A 24724-nucleotide genomic window follows, 5' to 3' on the forward strand; every position below is an offset into this window, starting at 1 on the left:
TTGCCCCGGGATCTTTTCCCCTATTTGCAGGTGGTTCACTATGTTCAATCCTCTGGTTTCCTGACTGAGATGTTGGGGGGTAAAACAGGATTTGAGCTTTTATTGGGCCCTGTGGTTCGGAAGGGAGCTCTGTCGGCGATCTACAAGTGTTTGAATTCTGGGGGGGTGAGTGTATTGCCTTATGTGACGTCCTGGGAGGGTGATTGGGGTGCCCCTATCCCGAGGGAGGTGTGGGTGGAAATTTGGCGGGCGATCTCTTCTTCTGGTATTGCTACTTTGATTGTGGAAAATGGGTTTAAGGTTCTGCTCCGGTGGTATTATACCCCCCTGATATTGGCCAAGATGGGGAGGGGGGGTGGGGGTCTCTGTTGGAGGGGTTGTGGGGAAGTGGGCTCATATCTTCATATGTGGTGGTCCTGTAGGATTGTGCGGGATTATTGGATCGAAATTTTTGATCATATCTCTGTCATTCTGCAGCAGAGGATTCCAGCGGACTGGCGTCATGCCTTGTTGTTTTGGCATGAGCTGGACCTGGAACGGGGAGAATCCACCTTTTGCATTTTAGCTCTTACTGCTGCCCGCTTGCTTTTGGCCTCTAGGTGGAAGCAACCGGTACCTCCATCATGGCAGGAGGTGGAATTGAAGTTGCACCAGTGGCAACTCTAGTACCGCCTTACAGTGGCTCAGCATGGGCTCCGCCATAGCTTTGCTCATATATGGAGGAATTTTCGCTCCCTTACTTGACTTCTGTGGGACATCTGCTGTGGGGGGTGAGTCTATTTGGTCTATGCTTTCCTTTCGGGGTACCTTTTTCTTTACTTATTGTTCTTTGAACCTTTCCTGTCCACTGTTGGAGTGGGAGTCTGGGCTTGTCACCGGGGGTGGGGGGGTGGAAGGGCTTGGGACGTTGTTGATTCTGTATTTTTGCATATTTTATTGTACATCATTGTTTTTCTTATTTTGTTCTTGAGAGCCTGATTATTGATTGCCTTTGTTTTCGCTTGTGATGTGTACTGCCTTGCTCTCTTGTGCATTTTCTTTATTAATAAAAATTTCAATTATAAAAAAAAATAAAATGATGGCGTCCTTGAAACAGATTCAGAACTTAAAGCTGTTTCTAGATCCCCTTTGTTGCACCGGCACAAAAAAAAAAAAAGTATAATATGTTAGCGAGTGCTAATATTCAATCATTTTAAGCAGAATAAAATAAAACACGACAACAAAACCACCAAATGTATTTTTAATGTGTTGGGTTTTTTTTTTTTAATTTTGTGCATTGGATTGGATTCAAACAGCAAACTGTATGCACTTCAACTTATATCACAATGTGGTCAAGAGGCCCGTGTGTCTTACCATTTACTCACAATTGTTCGTTACGGCATGATCTCAGTCTAGCAATAATCAGGGTGTAGCATGGTAAGCAGTGTTGGTAGTGCACCTAGATTTTTTATTATTATCTAACTTGAAAATATTTCTCTTCTAAGATTCCTTGTACTCGATAAAAATAATTTTCACCAAACGTTGGTGGCACTCACGCACTACCAGGCATGCTTGGCATCACACCCCGGACATGAACAGAAGTTCTCGTTTTGTTGATAAAAAGTATTACAAAAATTTCCATACAAAAGCTATTTTCATAGAAATCTCTCATTTCCACAAATAAACCTGAACATATTCTCTTTTTTTTTTTTTTTTGAAAAAAAAAATAATAATAATTCTGCTCCAGGATCAGGTTGTTTTCAACATGGTGACTGTGTCAATAAATGCAGTCCACTCAACGTTCTTCAAATAGAAAGCGTTTGTAGCTGGTCAATCCCATCCGAATGGGGAGAGAAGTACCCGGGTACAGTTGAGTTCGATTGGTAGCAGAAACAGGGCTTCAGTGGACCATATAGTCCTATTCACCTACCTGGTTTTCACAGGGCCAGAATGAAGCAACTGCTTACGTTGTTATCAACGTGTTTCCTGAACTCAAAATCTGCTGCGCCGTCATTCCCCCAAGAACCGAGCACACATTACAATTTTCAGTTGTGAATGTCCCCGCCTAGGTGAACATCACCAAACTACAATTGCCTTAAGCTAGTGACAATGACATTGGGAACCCAGATGTCCAACATCTGGATGAGGATTCCTATTGATCCATTTTTTTTGTTTGTTTGTTTTTTAATTCTCATTTTCCAAATCTTAATGTCTAGATTCACTCTCCTTGTGCAAGCGTTTCTCACAGTGCTTGTTTGCAGTTTGTCCCTGTAGACTCACGCTAGCAGAGCTAGCACCTCTTTTGTGAATTATGCCGACGCATATTTCAGGTTTCAAATGATGTCATAAACACTAAGCTCCTTTTTCACGATCTCTTTCAGAGGTTTGTACCTCCAGGCATCAACTGAGCTACTTTCCACACTGAGACTGCATTTAGACTCAGTCACAAAGAAAAGAAAATAATAATAATAATCTCACATGTACAGCAACAATCATTCAGAAGAATGGTGAAACCCATGAAGAACATTGTAATTCTACGTTAACTTGGTTCATCCATGATGCTTGTGACTTGAGTTTGGCCATTGTAACTGCTTCAATCAGAGAGTCACAAGTTCCTAGACAGAGCGACATGAGGTAACTCATTTTTAATTTTGCTCAGGTTGCATATTTCCACAGGAAACATTCTCGCAAAGTTGCTCGGAGAGAAAGAAAATAAAAGAGGATGACAGTTTGTGCTTGGGGTGGTCTTCTTCCCAGCTCTATGCCATGGTTTCTTTACCGGGCAATCTTCTGTCGTTAAACGTGTGCATGTTGATCACTTCTTCCGTTTTAACAATGACAGGGGGCTGGGGTTTATGCTTTAGTCGCCGCTGACACTTCAGGGACATCCTCAGTTCTTCTAATATGGCACTGCAGAAGGACCTCTGGGGGGAAATTTAAGAAAGAAAATTGTAAGCAAAAGTTCAATAGTATTCCTAGACATCAGAGCCAATTTTATGCTTGGTCACAGCCTGTTTACTTAGCATAGGTATAAATTTGCCTTGTTATAGATATTTGAAAATGTCACCTTGTCACTAAAATTATATAGCTGCAAAATCATGTTTGCCGATACACATTTTCAGGTCAATTCGACAATCCAGTCACTCACATTAACACACAAGGTACCTGAAGTTAAGATTTGAGATTGGCATACCTAGCTGATTTAGGTGTCTAGTGACGTAATGGGGGTGAGCGATGGCGCCTCTCTCCCTGCCCCCTACCGTGTGCATGCGCCCCTTCGCCTTCTCTTTTCCTCTTCGGCGCGAGCAGCCACGAACTGGCTGCTCGTGTCGGCTTCCGCGCTCTCTCGTTGTAGGGTCCCGGAAGTGCCGTCAGAGAGAGCGTACCGAAGGCGCCGAAGTAAAAAAAAAAGTACGGGGGAAAGGGGCATGCATGCGGCAGGGGGAGGAGTGGGAGGGGGAAGAGAGCAGGAGGGATGCCTGCGCCCCAAGGAAGACTGTGCCCGCGGCGGACCACCCCTCCACACACCCCTTATTACGCCACTGCAGGCGCCTACGTTAGTTAATTAGACTTAATTGGTGCCATTAATTGAAAAGCACCTTTAAAAAGCAATTAAACAATTCATTAGTAGGTGCTTAATGCGGTAGGTGCCTACCACAACAAGGTAGGCGTCTACTCCAAGGCGCCTACTGGAAAGTAGGCTTGGTTAGGGATGGATTGTGGGCAGATCTTGGGCATGTTTGACTTAAGCACACTCATTTAGGCCAAGGAAACCCTGGCATAAATGGAGTGCGCCTAAGGTTTCAATACCTACCAATGCCTAACACTGATTAGGCGCTGCTATTTTTTACCGGTATTTGGTTTTGTTTCCCATCCTCCCGGGAGAGCTCAGAACGGGTTCCAAGTTTACATGCATAATAAATCCTGGTAAAATATAACGTGACAAACATGGCGCAGTGCGTCACAGCATGATGAGTATTGCACGACAAACATAGGATGGCAGCCAAAAAGGGGGGCGATCACCTCTACACTCCCTGAATCGGCCTCATTCCTCCACTACCACATACCAACATCTGACCCCTTCTCCCAATCCCAGTTGCTGTATCAGCTCCCAGCCCCAACAGCTGAACCTTGTCCCCATATCACTTCCCTACTCCCAACTTAACCTCCCCAGTTGCCAGTCCCACCCTTCTCCCATCCCTACCATCTGCCAGTTGTCCCCCTCTCCGCAGCCTCCTTGTCTTTCTGGCCTCTAAAGCCTCAATCCAGCTTCTCCCTCTCGCTGTCCTTTCCACCCACGTGCCATCTGGCATCTCCGTCTTGACCCAGTTAGCCCTCCATGCTCTATCGTCTTCCCCTCTCTCCTCTCCAAACCTTTGATTCTCCTAGCACCGTAAAAGTTTAATGGTGAATCGTAACCTCATGTTCATGAGCTCATCCAGTCTCAATCCCACCCCTTCTGATATTTATTTATTCAATTTTCTGGACTCTTCTCCCAAGAGAGCTCAGAATGGTTTACATGAATTTATTCAGGTCCTCAAGCATTTTTCCTGTCTGTCCTGGTGGGCTCACAATTTATCTAATGTGCCCCGGGCAGTGGGGGGATTAAGTGACTTGCCCAGGGTCAAAAAGAGCAGCACAGGGTTTGAACCCACAACCTCAGACTGCGGAGGATTTACCTTTAACCACTATGCCGCTCTAGAAATCATAGTGTAGTAAAAGTGAGCCAAGTATAGGACAATCCAGCCATTGTGACATCACTGATTACATTACATTAGAGATTTCTATTCCGCCATTGCCTTGCGGTTCAAGGTGGATTAAATAAGAATTACAAAAACGTATTACAAGAAGAAGATATCTGGTCATTTCTAGAGGAGATAAAGAGTGGATGAGGTTGCTTTGGGGAATTGGGAAGGTATTGGGAAGTGGGAAGGAGCTAGCGGTATTAAGTCGTTTGCAGGAATTTCTTGGAAAGTAGGGTCTTTATTTCTTTTCTGAATGTTTTGTAGTCTGGGGTCATAATCAGTTGATTGGAGATTTGGTTGGCGATATTTCGGTATGGCGAAACTGATGAGGTTGGCTTTTAGGCATTGGTGGAATGAGGCATTATGATGTCACAATACCAGCTCTGGTGATCAGAGGCACACTATTTATTTATTCACTTTTCTATACCGTTCTCCCAGGGGAGCTCAGAATGGTTTACATGAATTTATTCAGGTCCTCAAGCATTTTTCCCTGTCAGTCCTGGTGTCTCACAATCTATCTAATGGGCCTGGGGCAATGGGGGGATTAAGTGACTTGCCCAGGGTCACAAGGTGCAGCGTGGGTTTGAACCCACAACCTCATGGTGCAGAGGCTGTAGTTTTAACCACTGCACCACTCTAGAAATTGAAGTGTATTAAAGGTGAGCCAAGTATAGAACAATCAAGCTATTGTGACATCACTGATGAGGTTGGCTCTTAGGCATTGGTGGAATGAGGCATTATGATGTCACAATACCAGCTCTGGTGATCAGAGGCTGAAACTTTGCACACTATTTATTTATTCACTTTTCTTTACCGTTCTCCCAGGGGAGCTCAGAAAGGTTTACATGAATTTATTCAGGTCCTCAAGCATTTTTCCCTGTCTGTCCTGGTGTCTCACAATCTATCTAATGGGCCTGGGGCAATGGGGGGATTAAGTGACTTGCCCAGGGTCACAAGGTGCAGCGTGGGTTTGAACCCACAACCTCATGGTGCAGAGGCTGTAGCTTTAACCACTGCACCACTCTAGAAATTGAAGTGTATTAAAGGTGAGCCAAGTATAGAACAATCAAGCTATTGTGACATCACTGATGAGGTTGGCTCTTAGGCATTGGTGGAATGAGGCATTATGATGTCACAATACCAGCTCTGATGATCAGAGGCTGAAATTTTACACACTATTTATTTATTAACTTTTCTATACCGTTCTCCCAGGGGAGCTCAGAATGGTTTACATGAATTTATTCAGGTCCTGAAGCATTTTTCCCTGTCTGTCCTGGTGTCTCACAATCTATCTAATGGGCCTGGGGCAATGGGGGGATTAAGTGACTTGCCCAGGGTCACAAGGTGCAGCGTGGGTTTGAACCCACAACCTCATGGTGCAGAGGCTGTAGTTTTAACCACTGCACCACTCTAGAAATTGAAGTGTATTAAAGGTGAGCCAAGTATAGAACAATCAAGCTATTGTGACATCACTGATGAGGTTGGTTCTTAGGCATTGGTGGAATGAGGCATTATGATGTCACAATACCAGCTCTGGTGATCAGAGGCTGAAACTTTGCACACTATTTATTTATTAACTTTTCTATACCGTTCTCCCAGGGGAGCTCAGAATGGTTTACATGAATTTATTCAGGTCCTGAAGCATTTTTCCCTGTCTGTCCTGGTGTCTCACAATCTATCTAATGGGCCTGGGGCAATGGGGGGATTAAGTGACTTGCCCAGGGTCACAAGGTGCAGCGTGGGTTTGAACCCACAACCTCATGGTGCAGAGGCTGTAGTTTTAACCACTGCACCACTCTAGAAATTGAAGTGTATTAAAGGTGAGCCAAGTATAGAACAATCAAGCTATTGTGACATCACTGATGAGGTTGGTTCTTAGGCATTGGTGGAATGAGGCATTATGATGTCACAATACCAGCTCTGGTGATCAGAGGCTGAAACTTTGCACACTATTTATTTATTAACTTTTCTATACCGTTCTCCCAGGGGAGCTCAGAATGGTTTACATGAATTTATTCAGGTCCTCAAGCATTTTTTTTCCCTGCTTCAAGTGTCAAGTTTTATTATGGCTTGATATACTGCTTTAAATTCTAAAGCGGTTTACATCATTCAAATTCTGAAAATTATTTAAAAATACAAAAAGGGGTAGTGCCATACATGCCAAAAGATTCTATTGACTAAACATGATACAAAAGGATAATGGGTAGGGTTACATTGCTAAGAATAAAAATGAAATGGCAGAGGGAAAAACATTACGGAGAGTGGGGTAGTCTGGGATGTGCCCTTTGTCTAGATCTCATACGTGTCTTTGAAGAGAAAAGTTTTGAAGATTGGACTACGGGGAGAAAGTTCCATAGAGTAGGTGCAACTACCGAGTAAATCGTTTTGTCCCTGTCCCTGCAGGCTTACAATCTATCTAATGTACCGAAGGCAATGGGGGGATTGACTTGCCCAGGGTCACAAGGGACAATGTGGGTTTGAACCCACTACCTCAGAGTACTGAGACTGTAGCTTTAACCACTGTGCCACACTCTCACTCCCTATTGGAGAAGAGGGGGGAGGACTGGGAATGGCAGAGCCTTGCAAAGAACATGAGCAATAGACTCTGTGGGCAGCTGTGTTGCAATTCACCATTGAAATTTGATGGCCTTGAAGTCATGGTCTGGGAACTTCCCCTTCTCACGGCCCGGCCCCAAGGCTCTCACCCTTCTTGCCTCTCCTGTTTGGTCTGATGCCACCAAGCTTAAAAAATTGCCGGCCTTGGCAATAATTCAGCGACGTTGCCCATGGCTCCCCTTCCTGTTTTCCGTGTCTGCTTGGTCTTTCTCAATGACGCAACTTCCTGTTTCTGCTCGGGTGGACCGCGGCAGACAGAAAGCAGGAAGGGGAGCCGCGGGCGACATCCCTGAATCACAGCCAAGGCCGGCAGTTTTTTCAGCTTGGTGCAAGGAGAACCAGAGGTTTGTGGAGAGGGGTGAGGGGGAGACAATACAGAATGGAGGGCTAGGTGTAGCTGAAGAAGACAGAGATAGGGAGACATTTCTGTACATTCCTCCTTCTCCTCCCAGTGCAACATTTGGGTGAGGCTGAGCCTATGTGGGTAGGCCCCTGCCCATCCAGGCTCTCCTGTGGCTATGCCCATGCGTGGATATGCTTGTATGCAGTCTAAATATGGATGTCCTCCTTTTTGGACATGGACATCTCTTCCTCTTCTGTAAACGCAGTTGGACATCCAGATTTTGGGCTGTCCCTAGCATCCACAGACAAGAGCATTCCCCCTTGCTAGATGGACATTATGCATTGTTGCATATCCTGTCCTTATAAACCTGGAATTTGGACATCCATGCAATGCATAAGTTACTGTGAAATACCTCGGCATGCCCCACGGTATGCCATGTTAACCCTTTAATTGGCAGATGTTGAAATGGTTGTTTATGTAACTTGATGTTGAACGAGAGCAACAGTGCCAAGTGACAGGCATTTGGAGATTCAGATCTCCCATAAGAGCCAAAGAAGTAGGGTTACCAGATCTTCCATCTGGTAAAAGAAGACGTTTGGCCCCGCCCCATTCCGCCCCCTAGGTCTGCTCCACTCTGGCCCCCATCCCTGCCCAGTTACGCCCCCCAAACCCAGCCCCACACAAACCTCGGCACTTTGGGCCAGGGGCTGGAGTGCATCTGTGCATGCGCTCATAGGCAGCGGGACGCTTTTTTGTTTGGGGGGGCCCCCGCAACCTCTGCCCCAGACCCCACTCCATAATAGTACTAATTGTAATACCATTTTTCCATTCATTTTTCATATATACACACAATATAATCTTATTAACAATATATAATGGTTAACTACAAAATTAAACTACACAAAGCACACTGTACGTATCCTTCTCAACATTCATTTCTACCAGAACACAGATAACCCCTATGCAAATACGGGACCACAAACTAAAAGTACTAATATATACAATCAAACCCTAAGATTCAAGACTCTGCATGCAGTACAACCCCCAGAGAAATAGAAACTAATGCATTTCTTCCTGAACAGTGCAAAATATAGACAGCAGATGTCATTTCTCAGAACTGGCACAATTCAATCACTAAATTGAAAATAAAATCATTTCTCTACCTTTATTGACTGGTGATTTTATTTTTCTAACCATCTTATCCCAGTCTCTGGCTGCACTTCCTTCTGCCTATGCTCTTAACTGTGTATCCAGGGCCACCTTATCCATTTGCTGTTTTTCTCTCCTTCACTTTCTGCCATACATCTGTCTTTAGCATTAACTTTTAACATTCAACTTTCTTCCATTTTTCTGCTTTCTTCTCAAAATCTACTCCATGCATCTAGCCTCTCCCTATCAGGCTCTGCACCCAGCCCCCTTCCTTCCCCACTCTGTCAGGCTCTGCATCTAGCCCTCCATCCCCTATCAGGCTCTGCACCTATCCCCCTCCCTCCCTCCCTCCCCTATCAGGTTCTGCACCTAGCCTCCTCCCTCCCTCCCCTATCAGGTTCTGCACCTAGCCTCCTCTCTCCCCTGTCAGGCACTGCACCTAGCCCCTTTCTCCCCCCATTCAGACACTGCACCCAGCCACCCCCTCCTCCTGCCAGTCTCTGCACCCAGCCACCCCCTCCCAGACTCTACACCCAGCTGCCCCCATCAAACTCTGCACCCAGCCACCCCTCTCCTGCCAGACTCTGCACCCAGCCCCCTTCCCCCTTCAGGCACTGCACCTAGAACCTTTCTCCCCTCACCCCTCCCCCTGTTTTGCACTGCACCTAGCCCCCTCTCCCTGTCAGGCTCTGCACCCAGCCCCGGCCTCCTACCTCCTCTGGCCTGGTGGCCAAGTGATGTAGCAAGCAGGAGTGAGCTTTCCTCGCTCCTGCCCCGCTGCTAACCCGGTCTTTGTGGCAATGAGCGGGAGCGCGCTTTGGTGTTCCTGCTCGGTGTTCAGCAGCTTCTTTGACTGGCGAGAGTTCGCGGAAGCCAGTCAAAGAAGCCGCTGAGCGCTGAGCAGGAACACCAAATCGCACTCCCGCGTATTGACGCTCAGCAGCAGAAGAAAACCGGCCGCGAAGCCCGGTTAGCAGCAGGGCAGGAGCAAGGACAGCTCGCTCCTGCACGCTGCACTGCTGGACCACCAGGGATAAAAGTAAATGGCAATTTGGGGTGAGGCCATGGCCCCTGTGCCCCCCCCCCTTTCTGGCGCCTATGCATATGCTGATGAGACGTCACGATGTCGCGTGCATGTGCGCATATGTGCAACGTTATCACATCACACCCGTGCAATGTGCTGATGCACTGCAGATTCAGCCTCAATCTCACCAGCTTTACAAAACCCGTACAAAATGCCGGGTTTTGAAAATCCGTCCGGACGCCGGGACATGTCCTTTAAATCCGGACGTCTGGTAACCCTACATAGAAGGTACATGTTGCTTCTGAGCAACAATGCCAAATAAAGGGTTAAGTGAAGTAAGCATGCATCAGTGCTTACCATAGCTTTGCAAAAGGGCCCCCAACAAACATGAATTCACAGTAATAACATTCATGTCGCTGGTATATTCCGGAATACTGTGTGCAATTCTGGAGGCCACATTACCATAAAGACGCGTTTAGAGTTGAGTCGGTTCAGCGGATGGCCACTAGGATGATCTCCGGGCTCAAGGGTCTCTCGTACGAAGAAAGACTAAACAAATTGCAGCTCTACACTCTAGAGGAACGCAGGGAAAGGGGGGACATGATTGAGACATAAATACATCACAGGACGTGTCGAGGTGGAAGACGACATCTTCTTTCCCAAAGGACCCTCGGTCACAAGGGGCACCCACTCAAACTCAGAGGAGGGAAATTTAATGGTGACACCAGGAAGTATTTCTTCACAGAAAGGGTAGTAGATCACTGGATCAAGGCCATCAGCGTGCTTGACTTTAAGAATAAATGGAACATCCACGTGGGATCCCTATGAGGGTAGAGTTAAGCAACTAGGTCATTAGCACTCAGACTTAATGGGGTGGGTCAGAAGAGTGGGCAGACTTGATGGGCTATAGCCCTTTTCTGCCGTCATCTTTCTATGTTTCTATGTTCTATGCCTCTTGACTAAGCTAGAAACAAAAAGCATTTCGGTGAAAAATTCTGTTGGGCATGATATAGAAGGGGATCACAAGTAGATCAGCGGGCTTCATAATGCCGCTTTACAGAGCAATGGTCAGACCACACTTGGAATACTGCATCCAACACTGGTCTCCATACCTAAAGAAGGATAGAACCCTGCTGGAGAGGGTGCAGAGGCGAGCCACGAAACTAGTGAAAGGAATGGAAAATTTGAGCTACAAAGAACGCCTTGGAAAACTGGGACTGTTCACCCTCGAAAAGAGGAGACTGCGAGGGGACATGATAGAGACTTTTAAAATACTAAAAGGATTTGACAAAATAGAGCAAGAAACATCGTTATTCACGTTGTCAAATGTGACACGAACCAAGAGGTCATGGACTGAAACTGTCAGGAAGTTCTGTTTCGCACAGCGAGTGGTGGACGCTTGGAATGCTCTCCCGGAGGAGGTGGTGACGGAGACTACCATTCTGGGATTCAAGCGCAAGTTGGATGCACACCTTCTTGCAAATCACATTGAGGGATACGGGTAATCAAGGTCTCCATCAGGGAGCACCTGGCTTGGCCTCCGCGCGTGCGGGTCGCCGGACTAGATGGACCTAGGGTCTGATCCGGTGAAGGCGTTTCTTATGTTCTTATGTTAACAGAGAAAAACTGCTGATCTTGTTAGCGTTAAGCAAAAGCAAAATTGCTTCTTTGCAGAAATGAAAAAAAACCCCCAAAACAACGAATTTCCGTGTGCATTTTTTAATGCAAAACCTGTTGTTTGACTTGAAAACATTGCCAGAGCTGCTGAAGCTTTTCATACCGCATCACAAAACCACATTATCCCCAGTACAAATATGACTGGGCCTGCTAACTGATGCCATATTGAGAAAGAGTAAACGGCATGCCTGTTGCACGCTTTCACTCCATGTTTAACGCTCTATCTTCTCTCTTTTAATACCCAGTTCACAGACGTCCTCACTGGGAAAGCCAGATTAGAACCGCTATTAGCATCCTTCGAGCAAGAGGTTGCCGGCATCTGGTGATCACAGTGGGTCAGCAGGAAAAACTCAGCAATTCCAAGTCTCATTTTAGCCTGAAGGTTCTTGCCTTATTTATTATAAACTAAGCCCCGTCAGTAGTTTATTCCATCTGTATATAACTACATAGCATCTGCACACCTAGGGGTGGGGTGGGGTGGGGGGTTACGGGTAAACACGTGACAGCCAAGGTCCAGACGTGATGAAAGAAAAAAATTATTCTAACCTAAGACCCCTTGAAGTGGATTAAGCACAACAAAATCAAACACTGGGGGATGTATGAACGAAAGCTGTTTCTACAATTTGACCACACTTTAGTGTGTCAAATGTCACAAGGAAAAAGTCTTCAATCTATGTAGATCTAAATATCGATCTCGCTCCCTCTCTCTCCAAAAGGGCCTCTTTATAAAGTTGTAATATCAATGATGCCATTTGATCAGCTCAACCAAACTGCATCAATTAAAAAGTTTAAAAAGCGCAGAAGCAAGGCTGAGGGATGGGGGGATTCATCCGTCCCTTGAAGGCCCTGGCAGCATTGCTCTGAATCTGATTGGTCGAGTAGCTTCTGTCTGCTGCCTGCTCAACCAATGAAACTGCATTAAGCAAAAAGTAAAAAAAAAAAAAAAAGAAGACGCAGGGTCGAGGGCAGCACTGCTCTGAATTAGAGAATAATACGGGGATGGGTACCCGCGGGGCAGGAATGGGGACAGAGCCACTGGGGAAGGGGCAGGAATGGGGACAGGGACAAACTTTGTCCCCCTGTCATTCTCTAAAAGCTTGAGACTAGTATCAATATGTAAAAAGGTAACATATCTTAGACAACTGGCAACTGAGAGCTGGATCGAGGACATATGCTAGATGTAATTTACTTAGACACGGTTCCTCATAGGAGGCTCGTGAACAAACTTGAAGGGCTGAAGTTAGGACCCAAAGTGGAGAACTGGATTAGAAACTGGTTGACGGACAGACGCCAGAGGGTGGTGGTTATTGGAAGTCGCTCGGAGGAAGGAAAAGTGAGTAGTGGAGTCCCTCAGGGTTCGGTGCTGGGGGCCGATCCTGTTCAATATGTTTATGAGTAACATTGCTGAAGGGTTAGAAGGAAAGATTTGCCATTTTGCTGATCAAACCGAGATTTGTAACAGAGTAGACACCGAGGAGGGAGTGGAAAACACGAAAAAGGATCTACAAAAGCAGAATGGTCTAATGTCTGGCAACTAAAATTCAATGCAAAGAAATGCAGAGTAATGCATTTGGGGATTAATAATTGGAAGGAGCCATATATGCTGGGAGGGGAGAGGCTGATATGCACGGACGGGGAGAGGGATTTTGGAGTGATAGTGTCCGAAGATCTAAAGGCGAAAAAACAGTGCAACAAGGTCTTGGCTGCTGCCAGAAGGATGCTGGGCTGTATAAAGAGATGTGTAACTAATAGAAGAATGAAGGTGTTGATGCCCCTGTACAGATCGTTAGTGAGGCCCCACTTGGAGTATTGTGCTGAGTTTTGGAGACCGTATCTGGTGAAGGATACAAAAAGGCTTGAAGCAGTCCAGAGGAGGGCGACGAAAATGATAGGTTTGCGACAAAAGTCATATGAGGAGAGACTGGAAGTATTTGAACGTCTGAATCATATCTCCCCTGTCCCTCCTTTCCTCTAGAGGAAAGGAGGGACAGGGGAGATATGATTCAGACGTTCAAATACTTGAAAGGTATTAACGTAGAACCAATGATTGTTTATAAGTGATGGACTTATTGTTACTGTGAATGAAAATATTAATACTTAATGTAATTTGTGAAAATGAATAAAGAATTTATTTAAAAAAAAAAAGAACAAAATCTTTTCCAAGGAAAGGAAATTGGTAAAACCAGAGGACATAATTTGCGGTTGAGGGTGGTAGATTCAAAGGCAATGTTAGGAAATTCTTCTTTACAGAGAGGGTGGTGGATATACCTGGAATGCTCCCAAGAGAGATGGTGGACATGAAAATGATGACGGAGTTCAAAAAAGCGTGGAATGAACACAGAGGATCTCTAATCAGAAAAGAATAGTAAATATTGAAGAACTAAGGCCAGTACTGGGCAGACTTGCACGGTCTGTGTCTGTATATGGCCATTTGGTGGAGGGTGTAGATGGGCTGGAGTAAGCTTTGACAGAGACTTCAGTAGTTGGAACCAGTCTGTGTGTGACTTTGGTTGTGAGAGGAGCTGAAGAGAGAGCTGCAACTGGGAACCAGAGGCCTGTGGAAGGTGGGAGCTGGGCCTAGCTCTGTGCCCCAGGCAGAGCTATGAAGCCTGGGGTCCCTTCCCAGGGGAAGTCCCAGGCAGGACGGCCTGCTATGGAGAACAAGCTGGAACATGATGAGGAGAAGCCTGGGCCTTCGGGCTGGAGGAGGCAAGGAAAGCCAGACCCCCGGGGCTCCCGGAAGAGGGGTTCCTTCCCTAGCATTGGAGCCAGGGAAAGAGAAGGTACCCCAGGGGTCTGGCAGGGCCTGGGCTTTGGAGATGGAGGTGGGCAGGCAGAAGAACCAGGCAGTTACTGTGGTGGAAGATTCATTGGAATCAGAGGAGGAACTTTTCAGTGGAGAGGAGGGAGAGTTGGAGTTAGATTTGGCCACAAGAGCCATACTAACAGTTAAAGGAATGGCAGGCTTGGAGAGGAAGCTCCAAGACCTGCAAAAGAAACAGCGCATGGTGGCCACGCTTTGCAAGCTGGCTCCAGAGGAGCAGAAAAAGAAATATAAGAAGGAACAACAGTTTTTGCAAAGGCAGGTTGAGAACTGCATGGTTGAAATGACAACCATTACAAAAGACAGTACAAACCCTATGGCAGAAATATATAGGAATCGTGAGAGGATGGCTGGGCTGGCTGGACACCCGATGGTAAGGGCAGCAGAACCCAGGGCTGAAACTGTAACAAAGGAACAGCAAGCGCCCAGCACTGCAGTACAACAGCAAACTCCCAGACCAGTAGTGGAGGAACAGCAAGCCTCCATAACAGTTGTAGAGAAAGCAATCTCCACAAATGCTACAGGGAAAGTTTGGACTGTTATAGCTGGGGAGAAAAAGAAGCAGTAACTGGGAACAGCAAATTAGAAGCTGGAGTGGAGGAGGGGCAGACAAAGGAGCGCAGAAAGAAAAAAAACACACAAAGAGGAAAATACTTGGAGACAGAGTTTGAGCAATCAAAATCTTTAATTAAAGCACCTGAAGGAGAGGCTTTGGAACTGCTGGCAGCTGAGCAGAGCTTACCAAGTAACATACTGAAGTTCATGGAGGAGGAAATGGTAGAAGAAAGTGGTTTGAATGTGACTGAGAACAGGCAGGGATTACATACACCTGGGTTCCTCCTGCAAGGAAAATCCCAGCTAATGAGAGTGGGGCAAAATGCAGCCCATGGGAGGAGTTCTCTGGACCAACCTAACTCTGAGAGCAGTGCACAGCAGGTTGCTGTTTCCAGTGTGGTGGAAGGTGTGGAGTGGAGTCCGGAGCAGGAGAATCTGCAGGAACAAGAGAAACTCCAGAGGACAGCTCAGGAGGAGGAGGTTGCCGGTGATGGAACTGCACTGCAGCAACGGCAGCAAGAGACAAAGCAAGTGTTGCCTTGTTCTAAAGAACTGCAGTTGAGAGAACTGAATGCAGGGCAGTTTGAAGTAGGACAGGTCCCTATGGATGTGAATGGGGGTGTTGGGGAGGGGGAGGGGGAGGGGGTGGGGGATCTGGTGGTGGTGGGCATGGTGCCCGGAAAGGGGTTAAACGGGGAATATCTTTTGCAGATGTAGTGGCTGGGGGATTGGGGCAGGGGGGTAGGAATCGGGGGAGGGGGAATGCGCAAGGGGAGAGTGGGGGGAGGAGGGAGGATGGTAGAGGGAATGGGAATGGTGGTGGGGTAGCGGGAAAGGGAGAGAGGGTGGTATTTTCAAGAGAAGAAATGTGGTTCAGTTGAAGTGGGTGGGGGTGGGGAATATGCCAACAAGGGACAGGGTGTTGAGAATGGTTCTGGGGTTGGGCTTCATCCCTGAGGACCTGTATGCCTGTATTCACCCGGTAATGGTTCCAGAGTATGACATCAGTTTTCAGAGACAGAGGGGTTTAGAGTTATTTGGGGAAAAATATGAGGGGGTGAGGGGGAGGGAGCAGTGGGCAGAATTTAAAGCCATACCGGTGAGTAAACCTGACCTTGTGCAAGTGACAGTGTTGGTGAGAAATGAGTCCATCCACAGTTCAGACCTGACATACGGGTTGAATCGATATGGGGTGCTTCGGACTCCATTAGTGAAGATCATGGACCCGAGTAGGGTCTGGGCTGGTGGATGGATGGCCAGCATGAAGCTAAGTCAAGTGGGTAATGTGATACAGCATGTTCCACCAGTGGCATACATTGGGCGAGAGTGCATCCAATGTTTTTACAAGGGGCAGCCCAGGGTATGTTTTCGATGTGGATCGTTTAGGCATCTAAGTATGGTGTGTCCTACCCTGATGTGTGTAAAATGTGGAGGGAAGGGGCATATTGGGGAGGAGTGTGACCTCATTCGGTGCAACTTGTGTGCATGTCTGGGGCACCCGTTCAGCAAGTGTCCGAGGGCTGCACATAACAGGTGGCGAGAGGAAAATGATGGGGGAGGGGAGGAACCTCAGGAGTGGGCCCAGGAGGAGGAACGGGATCAGGAGGGTGGTCAGGAAGATATCCAGGAAACGGTGAGGCAGGGCGAAGGGCTGGTGCTGGAAGCAGAGGGGGAGAGAGAGGGTGGAGGTGGGGATGAGGGTACATGGGAAAAGGTACGTAGTAAGAAGTTGGGGAAGCACCAGAGGAAAAGAAGGGGGGATAGGGTTGAGGATACTAATAGGTTTAGTGTATTGGCACAGGAGGAAGAGGATGGAGGTGGGGTGTCCCAGAAGAGGAAAGGGAAAAAAGGTTGGGAGGGAGGGCAGCAGGAATACCCGGTGGTGATTCTGGAGAGGTTGCGGGTTGAGAAAGTGGGAGAGGAAGGGGATGGGGGAGGGGCTTTTCTAAATACAGAGGTGGGTGGGAAGGAGGGTATGGAAGTAGATGGAGGGGACATTTTGCTGATGGGGAGGGATGTGATTAAGGAAGGGGAAGAGAAGGAATTGGGGAAGAATTGATTCTGGCGGAGGGCGAGGCAGTCCCGTCAGGGGTGGTGGTGAAGAGGGGAATGGAAGAGGGGAGCGGAGAGGGGGGGAAGAAATTTAAATTAGTGTCATGATGGGGGGTCCCGGTTTGAATATTGCAACTTTGAATGTTGCTAGTCTCCGAACGGAGAGAAAGCAGTTTCTGGTTTATGAGTTCCTGGATTCCAAAAAATTGGATGTTATGTTGCAAGAAACAAGGGTTGACCACCCAAGTTTATTGTGGAAAGCTAAAAGGGACTGGAAATGGGGGCCGTCATTCTGGGTATTAGCCCAGGAGCCTTATGGGGGGGGGGGTGGCAATTCTGTTTAACTCCAGGGCGGTGGAAGTGTGTAGGGTGGTGGAATTGGGTGGGAGGAGGGGGCAGATATTGGATGTAAGGGGGAGGGAGAGGAGGTAAGGTTGGTGAACATCTACGATCCTCAGAGGAAGTGGGAGCGTAAAGCTCTAATCTCCCGGATCAAACCATATTTATACACGGCCAGGAGGGTGGTGTGAGGAGGGGATTTTAATGCAGTGGTGAGGCAGGAGGATAGGGAAGGGAGGAAATTTTCTTTAGGATATGATGAATTATTTTTGAAACAGATGGGGGAGGGGGCAGGGCTAGTTGATATTTATACAGTTTTTGGGAAGCAAGGGGGGTTTACGTTTGGCAGGGGGAAATGCCGCAGTCGTATTGACAGGTTTTTTGTAAGGAGGGAAGACTGTCAGGACCCTCCCCAAGTGCAGCATGTTGAATTTACGGATCACGCTTTGGTGAGCATACAGGTAGGGGGGAAGAACGCGGTTATGGGTAGGAGTTTGTGGAGGCTCAACAATGCATGGCTCCAAGAGGAGAGTGTACAGAAGGCCTTTAGAGAGTTCTGGACAGACCAGCTGTCTACTGTGAGCGCATACGGGTCATTGGGGGGATGGTGGGAGATTGTGAAGGGTAGGATCAAGGGTTTTTTCAAGAAAATAAGTAGGAGGGCATCACAAAACAGGGAGGGGAGGCTGGTAGCCCTGAGGAAGGAATTAAATTGGAGGGTGGAAGGGGGTGAAAAGGGGGAGGGGATTCAGGTACGCAAGGGAAAAATTGAAGCACTACAGTACAATAGATATAGGTCCTTAGTGTGGGAAAGGGACTATGGACATTTCATGTCACCAGACCCTTTCAGGGCATGCAAAGAGAGGGTCAGGCGGCGGAAAGTGGGGAGTTTGTGGGACAATGAGGGGATAGAGCAGGAGTCACGAGAAGGGATATTGAGGGTGGTAGGAGAGCATTTTGGGGGGCTCTTTGCGGTTGGGCAAAAGGAAAGGGAGGAGTGGGAGGAATATATAGAGAGGACCCCGGAGGTGGGGGGAGGGTTAACAGAGGAGCAGGCAGAAGCGCTGAATGGCCCATGGACGGTGGAGGAGGTAAGACGGGCGATAGCTGGCCTGACCAGAGGGAAATCACCCGGTCCAGATGGGTTGACAGCCGAGTTTTTAAAGACATTTTATGAGCAGATGATACCTTTCTTGGTGCGGCTGTTTACAGAGCTTAGCTGTCAGCCTGTTCTGCCGAGGTCCATGAGGGAGGCGGTATTGGTTTTGATTGCGAAGCCAGAGAAGGAAGGGTCAAGGGTGGGAAATTGGAGGCCGATTTCTTTGCTTAATACAGATAGGAAAATTTTAGCAAAGATGAGGTGCGCAAGACTGGGAGAGGTGGCGGCAGCAGTACTGGCACCGGCACAGATGTGTGGCGTGCAGGGGAGGGGGGCAATAGAAGCAGCGGTAACAGTAAGAGAGGCAGTTGAGAAGGGTCAGAAGGGGGGGTGGATGCTAGTTAGTTTGGACCAAGCTACAGCCTTTGATAGGGTGCCATATGAATATTTGTGCGGGGTTCTTACAAAGTATGGGATTCCTGTGCAGTTTGTGGAGGGGTTGAAGACTCTGTATAGGGAGGCAGCAATCTTTCCCCTGGTGAATGGGTGGAGGGGGGAGAGTTTCTCCATTGGGAAAGGGGTGAGACAGGGCTGTCCCTTAAGTCCATTGCTATATGTATTTGCCATCGATCCATTGCTGCAGCGGCTGGAGAAGGGTGAGGGTTTAACAGGGATAGATATGGGGGAAGGCACAAAGGTCAGGGTGGTGGCATATGCCGATGACATCTCTGTGTTTGTGTCTTTAAAGAGAGAGTTTGGGTGGATGGAGGAAAAACTGGAAGAGTATTCAGGAGCCACAGGGGCGCGCATTAACCATGAAAAGAGTGATTTTTTGAAACTCGGGGATTCAGCATGGGAGGTGGAGAGTACAAGTGGATTCTTGCCTCCAAAAGGTGAGGGTAAGGGTGCTGGGGGTTGTCTTCAGTTGGGATGAGGCGTATCAAATGGAGAATTGGAAGGGAAAAATCCAGGAAGGATGACAGTAGGTGGAAGCCTGGAAGCTGACATTTCTGGAATGGGTGCATCTAATGAAAGTATATTTGATTCCTTTGTTCCTATTCCTTAGTTATGTGTGTTTGCTCCCGCAAGGGTTGCACGCTACGATGTACAGTCATTTGTTGAAACTCGTGGATCCGGCATGGGAGGTGGAGAGTACAAGCTGATTTTTGCCTCCAGAAGGGAGCTGGGGTTGTCTTCAGTTGGGATGAGGCGTATCAAATGGAGAATTGGGAGGGAAAAATCAAGGAAGGGCGGCAGAAAGTGGAAGCCTGGAAGCAGTGGAAATTGACATTTCTGGAAAGGGTGCATCTAATGAAAGTATATTTGGTTCCTTTGTTCCTATTCCTTAGTTATGTGTGCCTGCTCCCGCAGGGGTTGCACGCTACGATGTACAGTCTTATTTTTCAGTGTCTTTGGGGTAACCGCTTAAATCCAATAAAGAGGGGGGTAACGTATTTGGAAAAAAAACCAAGGGGGCTTGGGGATGGTGAACCCCATTCTTTTTTTCTCCTCCCTCTTCCTCCAGTTCCATTTGGGGGTTTGGTGAGGGGAGGGGATGGAAGGAAAGGGTGGCATGGGTGGAAAGTGTTCAGACGTGGGGTACAGTGTTTTGGAAAGACTGGCTGGGGGGAGTGGAAATAGGGAAGAAGCGGGTGATGGGGGTTTTGGCAGGGGTACCGGGTCATAGAAACATAGAAACATAGAAATAGACGGCAGATAAGGGCCCACGGCCCATCTAGTCTGCCCACCTTAATGTCCCTCCCCTACCTTTGCCCTGTGAAGAGATCCCATGTGCCGATCCCATTTGGCCTTAAAATCAGGCACGCTGCTGGCCTCAATCACCTGTAGTGGAAGACTATTCCAGCGATCAACCACTCTTTCAGTGAAAAAGAATTTCCTGGTGTCACCTCGTAGTTTCCCGCCCCTGATTTTCAACGGATGCCCTCTTGTTGTCGTGGGACCCTTGAAAAAGAAGATATCTTCCTCCGCCTCGATGCGGCCCGTAAGATACTTGAACGTCTCGATCATGTCCCCCCTCTCTCTGCGCTCCTCGAGCGAGTATAGCTGTAATTTGTCAAGCCGTTTTTCGTATGGTAGATCCTTGAGTCCCGAGACCATCCGGGTGGCCATTCTTTGCACCGAACATGGCCCGTTTAGTTAGGAGTTGGAGGGTAACGGTGGATGAAGTGGTGAAGGGGAGGAAGAAATGGACGGAAAGAGTGCTGCACCAGTGTTATGCGGTGGAACCTCTGCTGAAGGATTGCCTGGGGATACGTCAACAGCAGGCACTCCGTTATGTGGCGATGCCACGCCTGCCCCCTAAGTACTTCGATGTGGCATGGCTGGCACTGCATGGCAAGATGTATGTCCGGGCGAATCTAAAGTGTAGACCTGTGACTGACAGGGAGTGTCCAAGGGGGGAGTGCCAGGGAGTGTTAGAGACAATGGAATATTTTTTGTGTTTTTGCCCCTTTTCAGTTGAAGTGGGGAGGAGGGTGGCCAAGGATTTGGGGTTTCAGGTGGGTTTGTTTGAAAGTCTATGTTATGCGGATTGGATTTATGGGGGTGGTGGGGGGAAGAAGGTGTATGGTGAAACTTTTTTTTATTATTTTGTCCATACTGAAATATTTCATTTGGATGGCACGTTGCCAGATGTCACTGAGGCAGCGACAGCTGGCACCGGACACAGTGGCGATGGATGTGGTGCGGGCAGTGTGCCAAATTGCAGAAGCAGAGAGAAAAAGGAGGAGTGAACAGCAGTGGCGTTTACTGTGGAAGGGGGTGTGGCTTCGGCCTCCCTGACGCGTGTTTCAGCTTTTGTTTTAACTGAGTTTTTGTATTTATGTTTATTTATTGCTGGGGGAGGGAGGGGGGGTTCTAGTCACTTTGTGTACAGGGTTTGGGGCTGTTTAGTTTTCATATGTACAGGTTTGGTGCGGGGATAGTGAAATGTCAGTTTATGTTTGTATTATTTGTATGATATTTGCTGCTGTGACTTTGTAATGCTTTTTGGTGTACCAAGTCTATATAATAAAAAATAACTTTTCAGTAGTTGGAACCTAAGAACAGTACCGGGCAGAGCTTTGGATTCTTGCCAAGAGATAGCTAAGAAAAACAACAACAAATTTTTAGATTGAATCAGGTTGGGCAGACTAGATGGACCATTTGGGTCTTTATCTGCCGTCATCTACTATGTTACTATGTTGAATTGTTTTTTTTTTATTATTATTATCTTTATTCATTTTGAAACCAAAAATAAGTGCAACAGAATATACAATCATATTACACTATAATAGCACCTAAATTTGATCAAATTGTAATCTATGAGAAATACATATATCACCCCCCATCTTCATATTCAAACACTGCACTGCCTTTAACCTCCTCCACCACCACCACCTTTTTACAAAACCGCACAAGAGGTTTTTAGCGTGCTGAATGCTTTGCGTTGCTCCAGCGGTCATAGAGTTCCTATGTTATAGAATATTTCATTTTTAACAATTTATTGTAATTTATTACTGACGTTTTTCAGCCCGGGCTATGTCTGAGAAAAATATACAGAATAGTATTTTAAGAAAAACTCAGAATACTGTCAATCCTCGTGCAGCTAACCTGCATTATCATTTTTCCATTTGTGTCAGAAAGAAAACACCAATCTTATGCCACTTCATAAATCACCCTCTATTTTTTTTTTTTTTTTTTTTTTAAATCTTTGATGCTGTTACTGTGAAATTGGCTGGTTGAAACGGCAAAGATTTGCCGAAGAGATCATTATCTGCAGTCTTGCATTTCAGGTATTATTTGAAGTCTTGTTAACATTCCTTTAAAAAAAAACCAAAAAAACCCGCCCGTCAGGAGAGTAATCCTACAGCTTACAGAAACGTCGTGGGGGTCAACGTTCCAACATGTGCCATGACATATCAATCAAACTGCTTTTCACCTTTCCGAAGCTGGCAAGAACGGATGCCAGGCCCTGCCCTCAGCCTCCTCTCTAATCAGTTTCTGCCTCCATATGCCACTTCCCCGGGGATGCCGAATGATGTACGGCCAGAGCCTGTCAATCAAGCCTTTTCAACCCCAGGCATAAATACAAGCTCCAGAACAAAAATGTCAGGATGGCACAGATTCAATCTCAGACATTAATATAATAGGAAAGACAATCATTTTCAAGAATGGAGGAGTATAAAAATAATATGCTTACATTCTAGAAGAGACTTCTAATTCTGCTGGTCACAAAAGAGGTAATTTTTTTAATGTCACTTTCATGCTTAAATGGCCAATAATCCCCAGATTCTACATATTGTACCAAAAGTTGGTACGCTGAATTTTTGGCTTGCACCCAAGATGCAAACACAATTGAATTGATTAACGAGCCATTAACTGATTACAGATTACAGATTTATTAGACTTAATATACTTCCTAATTACCAAAGGCAAATCCAGTGGTGTACAATTAAAACAAACAAATTAAAAGAAGCAGAAAAGAACACCATTATCAATAGGTTGGCACCCCCACGAAAACCCACATCACAACTTTTTTAGTGCGTTTCTGAAAAAGTAGCGTTACCAGATGTCCGGGAAAAACCGGACATATTCTCTTTTTAGAGGACTGTCCAGGTTCCGGGACGGGCTTTCCAAAAGCCTGCATAGGGGCTTCTCGTAGAAAATCCGACGCTTTAAATATAGGCCTGTGAAATTTAGATAACCATTTGACTCGCATAAAACAGCGTTGGATTTATTGTTTAGAAACTGTGGGCTCCTTTTACTAAGGTGCGCTGGCGTTTTTAGCGCATGCAGGAAATTACCGCGCGCTACGCTTCTAGAACTAACGCCAGCTCGATGCTGGCGTTAATGTCTAGCGCGCACGGCAATTCGCTGTGCACTATTCCGCGCGTTAAAGCCTTAACGCACCTTTGTAAAAGGAGCCCTGTGTCCCCGTTAGGGTTACATGAAGAGCTGGACTGGATGTCTTTACTTTGAGAGACCTGGGAAAATGTACATTCTGCTGCTGGATCCATGCCCTTTAATTTGGGATGTCGGTCGCAGCATCGCTATTTGTTCTCCTTCAAAGCGTCATCGATGAAGCTCATTGGGTGGCTTGGGTTGATGGCGGGTTGTTGCCCTTTAAATAAATGACGTGAGACGCCGGCGGCGCCATCTCTGAAGATAGCCGCTTTGAGTGGAAAGCTTTTATTATACTGAGTAAGCTGCGTTTCTCTTTTTATATTGCTGTTAAATTTTGGGGCCTTTCGATGAAATGCTGATCTGAAATGCCACAAAATCTGTTTCCCTGATGCAGCCAGAAGAGGCGAAACATAGTGCTATGTCGGAGGCTGTCCCGATGGATTGAAGTTCAGCTCAGATAAGTGCGGCTTTGTATTGGTCTGAATTGCACGCTATAAAAGCGATTTAAGTGAAGCGAAATTAATAATAACAGTTTATATACCGCAGGACCGTGAAGTTCTCTGCAGTTTACAATGATTAGAAAGATGCTACAAATTGAGTAGAACTTACATAATTGAAGAATAGTGGCTAACTGTTTTAAGGGAACAGTTATAATGGGGGAGATTGTGATGGGAGAGATTGTGCAGATCCGCCACCTAGGTATTTCCAAGAACAGGTATGTCTTTAGGTGTCTCCTAAATTCACCATAGTTATTTGCGTTTATAATTAGTTTCTGCAGTCTTTGCCCCATAATGCTGCCTGGTAAGAGAGAAGATGTTGATGGTGTCTTTTAAATTTACATCCTCTAACACACAGGTGTCAAAGTCGGTCCTCGAGGGCCGGAATCCAGTCGGGTTTTCAGGATTTCCCCAATGAATCTGCATGAGATCTATTTGCATGCACTGCTTTCAATGCCTATTCATTGGGGAAATCCTGAAAACCCGACTGGATTCCGGCCCTCGAGGAGGGACTTTGACACAGATGGCCGGAGATGAACTTCAGGTGTGTACTTCTCTTATGTCTATTGGTTGAGCAGTAGAAGAGGCTTCGAGAATGGCTCTTCTTACGCCGACTTCAGAAAATCACTGAAGACCCGTCTCTTTATCAAATTCTAATTCCTAATTCTTGCCCAATCCCCCTCAGCTATCCTCATCCCAATCCTCTTGATTTTAGATTAACTCATCCTTCTTCCCATTTGTATAGGTATTCCACCCAAATTGTTTTCCCCCTGCACCCCAATCTCTGACTAGATACTTCCTTTTGATTCAAACCATCTTGGTTCTCTTCCATTTGCAATTTGTATCCCTGAAAGTACTTTTTCTGTTCCCCTTACATCTCATACACTCATTGTATGTATCTCGTTGTAAACATCTTTTAC

The 24724-nt window shown here is 46.6% G+C and overlaps 1 protein-coding gene across 1 annotated transcript in view; it reads right to left on the bottom strand.

Moving 5' to 3' along the window:
* Positions 1 to 1256: 1256 nt before the first annotated feature.
* GRIK2 (glutamate ionotropic receptor kainate type subunit 2) overlaps positions 1257 to 24724 on the bottom strand; it is a 1206237-nt gene continuing 1182769 nt past the window's right edge. The window contains exon 16 of the mRNA XM_033936333.1: positions 1257 to 2903. Coding sequence (XP_033792224.1) covers positions 2739 to 2903 — 165 coding nt within the window. The 3' untranslated portion in view covers positions 1257 to 2738. The remainder of the gene's footprint in view (positions 2904 to 24724) is intronic.

The sequence above is a fragment of the Geotrypetes seraphini genome, chromosome 3 (genome assembly GCF_902459505.1).
Source record: "Geotrypetes seraphini chromosome 3, aGeoSer1.1, whole genome shotgun sequence".
Taxonomy (NCBI): domain Eukaryota; kingdom Metazoa; phylum Chordata; class Amphibia; order Gymnophiona; family Dermophiidae; genus Geotrypetes; species Geotrypetes seraphini.